At 45.5% G+C, this 11,231-nt stretch overlaps 2 protein-coding genes across 2 annotated transcripts; both read right to left on the bottom strand.

Moving 5' to 3' along the window:
- Positions 1-502: 502 nt before the first annotated feature.
- Positions 503-985, bottom strand: LOC124700793 (histone H4). Its single transcript, XM_047232865.1, has one exon. The coding sequence runs from the start codon at positions 951-953 to the stop codon at positions 642-644; it is 312 nt and encodes a 103-aa protein (XP_047088821.1). The 5' UTR covers positions 954-985; the 3' UTR covers positions 503-641.
- An 8,086-nt stretch (positions 986-9,071) lies between these two features.
- On the bottom strand, positions 9,072-9,667 carry LOC124700791 (mavicyanin-like). The gene is made up of 2 exons (XM_047232863.1): positions 9,496-9,667; positions 9,072-9,355 (listed from the first exon to the last, which is right to left on the bottom strand). The coding sequence occupies exons 1-2, from the start codon at positions 9,665-9,667 to the stop codon at positions 9,072-9,074; spliced, it is 456 nt and encodes a 151-aa protein (XP_047088819.1).
- Between the last annotated feature and the right edge of the window lie 1,564 nt (positions 9,668-11,231).

Below are 11,231 nucleotides of genomic sequence, written 5' to 3'. Positions count from 1 at the left end.
GATTTTCATTTAAACAGCACCAAACCAAATTTGTACGACATGTATGCTTTCAGGTTGACAGTCCTGAAACTGTATATTATATCGTGAGAAGTGATATTATTCATCTTGCAGGCCGCAGAAGAGTTGAGATAACCCAAGTAGACAAGTTGAATAGTGGCAAATAGCACATTCAAACAAAGCCAGGTACTAGTTTTCACCAGTTTTTAGCCTGCAAGATGCAACAATGACAGAGAAAAAAGGTCAAATTGCAAAATAGTGATTCTTAGACTGTTGATCGCAGACCATAACGGGCCCATCTGTAGCTGCATACCATTTTGAAATGATGTAAAGCTTCAGATTCATGATTCCAGTTACAGATTTCAATGAATGAAGTTTGAAACCAAACAGTGACTGAAGTTTAGGACTCAAAGTAGGAAACCAAGCATCGCAGAATACATGATTCAAATGCATTTCTACGTTTCTACTTTACTGGTTTCATTCTGACACAGCTCCGAAGCAAATTTCCAGCAACACCAGATCTATTCATCCATATGCAACAAATTCCACCACAGATTACAGGCTACCGACCACAACCAACGAAACCCTAACAGATCTAAGCATCAGACACCGAGGAGAGAACACCCTAGGAATCTTCTTGAGGCTCAGCCGCCGAAGCCGTAGAGGGTGCGTCCCTGGCGCTTGAGGGCGTAGACAACGTCCATGGCGGTGACTGTCTTGCGTCGTGCGTGCTCGGTGTAGGTGACGGCGTCGCGGATGACGTTCTCGAGGAAGATCTTGAGCACGCCGCGGGTCTCCTCGTAGATGAGCCCGGAGATGCGCTTCACGCCGCCACGGCGAGCAAGGCGGCGGATCGCCGGCTTGGTGATGCCCTGGATGTTGTCGCGGAGCACCTTCCGGTGGCGCTTGGCGCCGCCCTTGCCGAGCCCCTTGCCTCCCTTGCCGCGGCCCGACATTGCCGACTATGGGAGGAGCTCGAAGAGGATGAGATGGAGATGGTTGGGGAATTTTTTCTGCTGTGAGGTGTGAGGTGGAAAAGCGGGGTGTGTGGGGTATTTATGGCAGAGGGAGAGCGCGCTGGTGGCAATGGAGGCGTGGCTTCGCGCGTTCGATTTGATATGGACGGGTAAGATTCATGGGCGTGGCAGCAAGGAGGGGCGATCCGCGGGGCAGGAAATCGAGCTACCTGATTGGTTAGCTCGGCAGGGTCTGGATCGCTGACATGCTAAATTTGGTTTGTACAAGGCTGGGCTGGATATCGGAGAGTGGGCTCTTTTTGAAACTTCCGTGAATCCCAGGCATGGATTCTGCAAAAAAAAAAAAAAAAAAAAAAAAAAATTGGCATGGATAATTGCTCCGTATTTGCAGCAGCAATTTTAGCGGGACAGTGCTGAAATAAGGATATGTATTTTTCAAACGGAAGTCTAAGTTACTTACAAAAAAGTACTTGAGTTGCACTTTTCTGTTAGAAAAATGCAATTGCACTTTTCTGTTAAAAAATGCAATTGCACTTTTCTGTCACAAATGTGCAACTGAACTGAGTTGCACTTTTCTTTGAACTGCAGTTGCACTTTTCTGAGTTGACTGGGACTTAAGAAAATCTCAGTCAACTGAGACATAGACACACCCTTTTTCAAAGAGGTGGTATGGATTTTTACAAAGCCACCCGCTAGATATGGATGTGGTGCGAATATTGGTTGGTAAGATATTTGATGGACACGGTCACACGGTAGAGGATATGTTATTGCCGATATCTGATGGATAGGAATATCCTATCTGTTTGCGGGTGATTCGAGGCTCTCACATAGGATAATCTGACCCAAAGTTGTGCAGGATACCTCTCTTGCTACGCAATAATATTGGTATTATTGCACGTCTGCACTATCATTGCTTACCGTTGTTTCTTATCATTACCATATCAGTTTGCTTTTGGATGCTTATGAATTGGTGTTATCAGGTAAGTTGCTCTGTTGTGCGAAAAAAAAAAAGTACACAATTTTGGCCAAAGTCTAGTGTCCACTACTTCATTTAAGAGTATATCAAAGACATTTTATTAAAAGTTATAAAAACATATATATATGTAAGATATTTGATGAACATGTGAGGATAATATTAACACATTTTCTAGAACACACTGGGAAGTTATTTAGATGTGTAACGATAAGTATTAACGCGAATATCATGAAACATGCCATACTGCATTAAGTTGTGCATGCTGACATAAACTGGTATAGCGACAAGAAAAACTTACGGTGGGATATGTTTGTTCCCCTTACCAAAATTTACGGTCAACTCATCTTCGCAAAATAATTTATAAGATATCCCTATCTAAACTACTAAAACCTAAAATTTATATGGAAATATTTGCTTTCAATTGGGCACAAGTAGTGACAAATAATGGTACCTATAACAAACATTATGTCTTAATATTTAGCAACATTGTTAATTATATAGTATGTATATAATGACATACAATCTATGGTGTAGCGAGATAATAAAGTTCGGTACAAATAGGTGTGAAATCCTAGATTATAATATGCAGAGTTGTTTGCAAAAGGAGGACTATAGCCCACTTAGGTATGGGGCTTAGTAGCAATTATGTTGGCCCTATTTAGACTTCTAACAAACCCTAGTTGCTTATCTACATAAATGCTACTTGACGTGGCCATGGTGGCGCAATAAGCTCGCAATTGAAAAGTAGCTCATGTCCGAGCCGTTTGAATATATTAGAACCCCTAGTGAAACAAGTAGCTCCCCTCCTACCACAACTACTCCCACAACCACTCATGTCATTTTGAAAGATCCACATTAATTGAACAAGTGGACTCACCACCAGATCACTACCAACTCCCCAAGCTAGAAAAAGGCTGACCACGTCGGCGTACAGAGGAGTGAAAAATCAGATTTATGAGTTCTTTGTTTGAAAATGTTTTTCCAAAAGATCAGACAGTGTTTGGGCGCCATCTCCGCGTAAATAGAGATGACATTGTATACAATAAGTGATCTTCAGCCTTTCGGCGACGAGACATTCTTTCGACATCAATGGTAGTGTTGAAAGATTAGAATGTACATGCAAGGTCTTTTACATGTTGGTTCGTTAGATTGATTTTGGAATTTATATAAAGGTTGTTAGGAGGAGGATGGTTCTCTCAATTTTGTTCCGGATGTTACTTCTTCTTCAACAATGGTGGTTCGTAAAATCATCTCCCAGCGCCGCCCTTGCCCAAACCCCTGCCTCCCTTTCTGCGGCCAGACATTGTTGGCGATGAGAGATTGAGAGGAGCTCGAAGTGGACAAGGTGGAGAATGGGGAATTTTGTATGCTATGTGTGAGGTGGAAGCGTGGGGTGTGTGGGGTATTTATGCCAGCGGGTGGGCGTGGTGATGGAAGCGGAGGTGTGGCTTTGTGCGTCCAATGCAGATGGACGGGTAGGATTCAGAGGCGTTGACGAGGTGGCTCCTAGGCAATGCCCACCATGAGGGGCTTGTGTTTAGAGAAAGGCGACGATGGAGGTTCCGGGAGCGAGAGAAGGCACGACGTACCCAGGTTCACGTCCCCGCGGTGGAGGATCGCTACGTCCTGCTAGCAATCTACTATATGAATATATGTGTACAGGGGCCGCCATAGGCAGAGTTGTTGTATCTAGTCTAGTTCTAACTTGCGGGTTGTGATGTCTAGGCGTATCGCCTCTATGTTTTCTGTTTTTAAATATGTGTCCTCTAAGGGGTGCCCCTGTCTGGCTTTATATATCCGCCAAGCTAGGGTTTACAAGAGTCCTAGTAGGATTCGTATTGGAGTCTTCTTTCTTGTAATCCAAGTTGATATTCCTTGTGGGTTCAGCTTGTCGAGTCCTTGTGCTGGTCCATCTTTATAATCTATATCGGGTATAAAAATGCCGGGTACCCGAAGCGTTATGCCCACATCAGTAGCCCCCGATTGTCTGGCCGAAGTGAAGCTTCGGGCAGGAACTAAAGTTGTCATCGTTCGAATGTCTTGATCATCTGTTGAATGTTGAATCTTGTGCTTGATGTAGAGTTGAAGTTGCTTTTTGTCGGGTACGTGAAGCGCTCCCGATGGGAGTAGCCCCCGAGTCTATTGACGGGTGCTTGCAACCGTGCGTAGACTCAAGTTGTACTACTCGAAGAACTTGATGTTGATGTCGACATCTTCGAGTTCATTCTTCTTTATTGACGAGGCTTCCATCTTTTTATCGGGTGCGCGGCTAGTGCTCCCGATGGGAGTAGCTCCCGAGCGGGTAGATGAATATGAAATAGTCATGTATAGGGTGTAAAAAATGTTGAGTTGAATACCATAGACTTCTTCGATTTACGAGAACATTTGGATACTTTTGATGATGTCGATGATTTTGATGATATCATAGATAGACGAGTTGATGATTTTGACGATGTCACAGAGGAATCGATGATTTTGATGATGTCCCGGAGGAGTCGATGATTCGGATGATGTCCCGGAGGAGTCGATGATTTGGATGATGTCCCGGAGGAGTCGATGATTTTGATGATGTCCCGAAGGAGTCGATAATTTTTATCGGGTGCGCGTCCAGCGCTCCCGATGGGAGTAGCCCCCGAGTCTAGGCACGGATGCTTGCAACCGTGTGTAGACTCAAGTCGAGCAACCCGATGTTATAGTTTTCTTCAGATGCCGGTGGCAAATATTTGTTATCTACGAAGAAAATCTCGATGCTCTTAGTATTTTTAGGCATCAGTATTGTGATGCTATTGTACGAAAGTTATCGGGAGCAAATTTTTTGAGTGATCAGCTCATGTTGCAGGTTCGATGAACTCGTTATAATCGCAACTTTGCTTCAACCGACGATGTATGTTTTGGCGACTGCCCCCGAACGAATCGAGGGAACTATGCCGGCCGTCGACTCCGTCGCTCTTTAGTACCTCCTTTGTTTGAAGTACCAGCATGGGTATTTTTGTAAGTAGTTTTTATCTTTGCTATCAGCAGCACTCACTTGGTCTGTGAGGCTTCAGCAAAGGATAATTGTATATTGTTATAAGTCCCGTTGATTATCATCTATTGCAGCGCTCGTATTTTTCTTGAGGCTTTAGATGATAACTTCAGGTATAAAGAGTCTTCAAGTTTGCTTGAATTCCAGCGAACCAGCGCTCCCGATGAGAGTAGTCACACTAGTCGAAGATCTTCCAGGAGCCCTCGGGTAAATCCAGCGCTGCTGAAAGTGTATCGTGTCCATATTTACATAGCCATAGAAGATAAATCCATTGAAAATCATAGATGATATGGCCATCGACCCGGGAGTGCATCGGGTCACTTATATAAGATGATATCCATTGATAAACATAGGTGATGAAGCCATTGACCCGGGAGTGCATCGGGAGAAGATATATCCAGAGCCGAAGAAGATAGATCCATTGATAACCATAGATGATGAAGCCATTTACCCGGGGGTGCATCGGGAGAAGATATATCCAGAGCCGAAGACGATAGATCCATTGATAACCATAGATGATGAAGCCATTGACCCGAGAGTGCATCGGGAGAAGATATATCCAGAGCCGAAGAAGATAGATCCACCGAGTAATCGAGAGTACTGGCGGTAACGATGTAATGGCGCCTCCCCGAGCGTCGGGCGTGGCGAAAGGAAGTGGAACAGTTAGCTCGGCTGCGGCGAGGCCTAATGTGGAGGCAGGTCGCATGGTAGACGCAGTCAAAATAATTGCGCAGTCATAAATAGTTGATGTAGCGGGCGCAGTTGAAGTAATAGCCTGACCAGAAATAGTTGATGTAGCCGCGCGGCGCATGGCCCGCGTGGCCGATGAAGAAGACGTAGTTGATATGGCGGATCCGTGAGCACCCGAATATATCAAGTCCGCGATGGCAGGCGCGGTCGTCCGAGCAAAGTAGTCGAAGCTTTGTTTCAATCTGATATTTTTGTATCAGATATTTTGTCGCTGATGAATTTGGTTGGCTTGATCCATGTAGGGGAGTAGCAGTCGATGAAGCGGATGTAGTCGTTGGCGAACGGGGTCGACAAAGCGAAGTAGTCGAAGCTTATTCCCGATCTGATGATCCTTGTCGGATAGCAAATTCATGATCGCAGGTCTGCGATAGTCAAAGTTGTTGGCTCGGACGCCTATGGCTTTGTTCGGCAAAAGATCGATCCTTGATACTTCGGCCGGCCGGTCGAGACAGTGTAGCCTCATCGGCAGACGTGAATGTAGACACCAAATTATAGATACAAGTATCTCGAGGCGACTCAACTGGGCGCGGACATGATTTTGGAAGCCTCATGGAAGTCTCATGCATCAGTTCTTAGGCGATGCATTTATGTCAAACCAATGTGTTGAATCACGCTGAGAGGATGGGGGGTGGCCTTAGGACTTGGTGGTTGCCTTTTTTATCTGAGGCTCCAGCCTCCCGGTAAGGAGACATATTCTGATCGATCTAATCCTCTCGGAACTTGTCCTAGTATTATTCTTTTTTGCCGCTAGTCCATCCAAAGAAAAACAGCCGGACATCGCTAGTTCCAGGAAAGATGGATCGACACTTGACGCGATCTCCAGCCGATCACCAGGACCACGATGCCCCGTGCAGCCAATGAGTTCGCCCCACGCAGCCGATGAGTTCGCCCTGCGCCAAGCCTTGCTGATTGTAGCGACGGGAAAGGCACCATGCCACGGTGTTTTGCAGAGCTTTATCAAATCGGATCTGGTTTCTTCGATCTCCTAACTTGGTGATGATTTTTAGCCCGAACGATGAGATGCAATTCGAAAGTTGCTGATAACTGTGATAAGAGATCCCGCCCGGATAACAAATATCCAGTCATCGTATTTCCCACAGACGGCGCCAATTGACGAGGCGGCTCCTCGGCAATGCTTACCATGAGGGGCTTGGATTTAGAGAAAGGCGACGATGGAGGTTCTGGGAGCGAGAGAAGGCACGACGTACCCAGGTTCACGTCCCCACGGTAGAGGATCGCTACGTCCTACTAGCAATCTACTATATGAATATATGTGTACAGGGGGATGCCATAGGCGGAGTTGTTGTATCTAGTCTAGTTCTAACTTGCGGGTTGCGATGTCTAGGCGTATCGCCTCTATGTTTTCTGTTTCTGAATATGTGTCCTGTAAGCGGTGTCTCTGCCTAGCTTTATATATCAGCCAAGCTAGGGTTTACAAGAGTCCTAGTAGGATTCGTATTAGAGTCTTCTTTTTTGTAATCCAAGTTGATATTCCTTGTGGGTCCAGCTTGTCGAGTCCTTGTGCTAGTCCATTTTTATAATCTGTATCGGGTATAGCAATGCCGGGTACCCGAAGGGTTATGCCCACATCAGGCGTGGCATAGAAGGAGGTGCGATCCGTGGAGCTAGAAACGCCGCGGTGTGATTGGTTCGCTGGGGAGATGCGTGATCAAGGACGTTGCAGATAAACAAGTATAGAACAAACATTAGCTAGAACATATTCTACTGAAAGGAAAATTTGATCCCTTGTTATACCTTTCTCAACAAGACACGGTGGGGTTGATAGGCTAGCCTCCACCTCCACCTCCACCTTCACGGCTTCATCATAAATTGGCTCCCCCTCCTTTGGTCGGCCTTACCGACATAGAAAGGACTGTGAGTCGGATATGGAGTGAAGTTTTCAATAAAAGTAGAGTTTCAGATATATTAGTTTAGGATTTCAGTAGCCGATTTATTTTTAGCCTCCACGACAATGGATGTGTCATCGCTCATAATAAGTGATTTTTAATCCTTTGTTCGATCACGATATTTTCTTTTGACAATGGTGGTGGTCGAAGGTTAAATTTCTCTAGGTATGATCCTTTTAGATCTTGCTTCACTAGATGGATTTTGGACATTTCCTCATGGTTGCCGCGAGGAGGATTCTCCTCGCAATATTTTTCTCGGTAGCTACGTCCTCTACAATGTTGATTTGTATTCTCGGCTCCCAACGACGTCGACTATTCGGTTGCTTTTTCCTAAAATACTAGTATTCGTACTCTGGCCGATGTTGGTTGATTACTCTAATAGGTCTAGAATTAAAACTTGAAACTCACGACTCGGCTCGCCTCGACTCAAACTCTTTGTATAACAAGCCGAGCTAAGTTTTAAATATTATCGTTAAATGAGTTCAAGCTAAATGAGCCGAGTTCATCGAACTCGCTGCGAGTAGCTCATTTAGCTCGGTAAAAGTGAATAGTAGGTTGTATAATCTGGAGAAACAAATTAATCCAGCTGAAATGAGCAAGTAGTGTAGTGTCTGCCCAGGCCTACCATAATGGGCAAGTATATTTGTGCTTTCTCGACATGGCGGTCTTACGCTCATGATATATTGATTGTTGTAGTTTATTGTTCTGATACCATAATCATAATGATTGTTGTGCATCATTCATGCTCAAATATTCAGATTTAATGCATTATATGTTTTATATATTTTATTTGACAATTTTAAATGAGCTACTGGTGAGTTACTCGCGAGTTTTGCGAGTTGAGCCGAGTTTTAAATTTAAACTAGATTGTTAAACGAGTCAAGTCGAGCTAAATCGATTGCTGGCCGAGCTTTAGCGAGTCGAGCCAAGCTGGCTCGGCTCGGCTCGAATTCCAGCCCTACTCTAATGATTGTGCCGGTACATGTAACCTTAGCAGCTAAACTTAAAATTATGAGAAAACCTTACACCTTTGTGTTTTGACGCAGTTGCCTTTTCATTAAACAAGAGAGAAAATTGTATAATGGCTAAAGAAGCCCATGTCTGTTTGTTTTAGGCTTCATTTAGAAAAGCACGAGATTATATTAGAAGAGCCTTTTAATTGATTTGCTCTTGTGCTTTCCTTTTGTTTTTGTTCTTGGTAGCTTGTTTTTTATTCTTGTTCTTGTTATGGAACTCAGCCTGCTGGTTTCCCTGTCTAGCACTTTCTGCAACTTTATGGGGAAACAATTGAACGGCGCAATTTGAAGAATTTTATTGCACGTGTTGAGCATGAATCAAAACAATTACAACATCGGTATGATATGGAAAACATTAATCATTACACTTGGAAACACACGAATGGGCGTCGTAGTTGGTTTTACAATGAGAAAGGCAGGTGATCACCACTTGGAAACGAAGGGCCGCCTGGACTTGTGATGGGCAGACGACGACGGAGCAGGAGCAGGCGAAGGAGCGTCCGCCGCGATGATGGTGACGTTGAGCTTCATGCCCATCTGGCAGTGCTTGCCCACGGCGCAGACGAACCACCTCCGCCCCGGCTTCTCCAGCTCGACCACATCGCTGCCGGAGCTCCATGCGCCGAGGCCCTTGGTGTTGTTGCACGCCTTGAAGTCCGGTCCGGTCACCTCCACCACGTTGTGGTTTGCCTTGTTGTAGTTGAACACTGCAGAGAGCAGGCACGCGTCTCGACGAATCAGTTGAAGTTAAGGATCATTTTACTAGCAGAGCAGTCGCAAATTCATCAAATGTGCAGCGTTCTTATGCTCTGCATTCTGCATGAGCAATGAGAATTCGAGTTGTTACCTAGCGCGTCGCCGACTCTGAACTGCTTGCTCTCGGACCAGGTGGTGTAGTCGAACCCAAGCGTCCACCCGCTCCCGTCACCCACGGGGTGGACGACGGCCGAGGCGAGCGCGGGGAGGAACAGCACGGCGATGGCCGCCGCCACGGCAAGCATTTGATTGTTGGAAGCCATGGAAATTGTCGAGAGCACGGAAACTGAAACTGAACTGCAACTACTCCTTCTTGGTAGTTCCTCCTCCTTACTGGGATAGCAAGCATATGTCTGCATCGTTTTATAGAGATTTTGATCTTCTCCGTGTCGACGCACACGGAAGAAATGGTCAAGACGGGCGTGGAGCTCTGCATTGGAGTGACCAACGGAACAATGGAGGCATCGATAGAAGAGCAGGAAGATTCAGGTTGACAAGGTCTGCAGCTAGTTTTCTTTCCGGCTCTCCGACCGCCTGTGCATTTGTGAGCGTACATGACGTACACGTACCTGGCCAGACAAATGTGCGACTGACGGGGCTTGCGATGCCGGCGTGTAGTGCACCCCCACTCGATCGGCCGGAGGCACACTGCTCGGTTTTACAAAATTTCTATGCAGTCTACATCTCTAGAAAATCGCAGTACCCAAAACTCGTGCAGGTGTTGGGCCCTGACAAGTCTCCAAACCCGCGGGAAAATCAAGCCCACATACGAAAATACGATTCTGTAAGATTGTATTATGTCTCACAATTGATACAAAACTGTTTGGGGTACAAAGAATATAAATAGTAGAGCCAACCGACTAAGCCTAAAACCTAGCTTGCGTTACAAGTCTAACTTAACCGAAACATATAATCTAACATCCCCCCGCAGTGTCAACGTGGGGTTCAATCACGTTGAGACTGAAACGAATGTCATGAAACGGCTGTGTTGGCAGTCTCTTGGTAAAGATATCGGCGAACTGCGCTGTAGTGGGAACATGAAGAACTCGAACTTGGCCCAAAGCAACTTTCTCCCTGACGAAGTGAATATCTATCTCAATATGCTTTGTCCGCCGATGCTGAACTGGATTGCCGGACATGTAAACCGCTGAAATATTATCACAATAAACAATAGTGGCCTGCTGGATGGGACGATGAAGTTCAGCCAACAACTGTCGTAGCCAAACTGTCTCAGCAAGCATCGCATGTGCAACAGCTCGATACTCAGCTTCGCAGACGAGCGTGAAACCGTAACCTGTCGCTTAGAAGACCATGAAAGCAAATTGTTACCCATAAAAACACAAGTATCCGGACGTGGACCGACGAGTATCGGGGCATCCAGCCCAGTCCGCATCGAGTATGCTCGTCAAACTGGTAGGTGAAGTGGTGTTTATGTGAAGGTCATAATCTAATGTTCCTTTTAGATATCTAAGAGTGCGTTTCATGTGATTGTAGTGAGGAACTCGTGGATCATGCATATATAGGCAGACTTGTTGGACAGAATAAGATATTTCTGGGCGTGTTAGAGTAAAGTATTGTAGAGCACCCGCAATGCTACGGTAGAGAGTTGGGTCTGAGAATGGTTCGCCATCAGCAGAGAGTTTGGCGCTAGTGTCAACAGGTGTACGAGCAGGCTGACAGTCAATCATGCTTGCGCGGTTGAGAAGATCTAGAATGTACCGACGTTGGGAAAGAAAAAGACCATTAGAGTCACGTGTAACGTTGATGCCAAGAAAATGATGAAGCACACCAAGATCAGTCATAGAGAATTCAGAGTTAAGCAAGTGT

Source organism: Lolium rigidum, chromosome 3 (genome assembly GCF_022539505.1).
Source record: "Lolium rigidum isolate FL_2022 chromosome 3, APGP_CSIRO_Lrig_0.1, whole genome shotgun sequence".
NCBI lineage: Eukaryota > Viridiplantae > Streptophyta > Magnoliopsida > Poales > Poaceae > Lolium > Lolium rigidum.
The sequence above is the reverse complement of the archived record's forward strand: the minus strand, read 5'-3'. Positions and strand labels throughout refer to the sequence as shown.

Excerpts from the sequence above, each read along its gene's own strand:
- LOC124700793 (XM_047232865.1), bottom strand. The coding sequence starts at position 953 with ATGTCGGGCCGCGGCAAGGGAGGCAAGGGGCTCGGCAAGGGCGGCGCC.
- LOC124700791 (XM_047232863.1), bottom strand. The coding sequence starts at position 9,667 with ATGGCTTCCAACAATCAAATGCTTGCCGTGGCGGCGGCCATCGCCGTG. Across the intron at positions 9,356-9,495 it reads CAGAGTCGGCGACGCGCTAG|TGTTCAACTACAACAAGGCA; the intron begins GTAACAACTCGA and ends TGCTCTCTGCAG.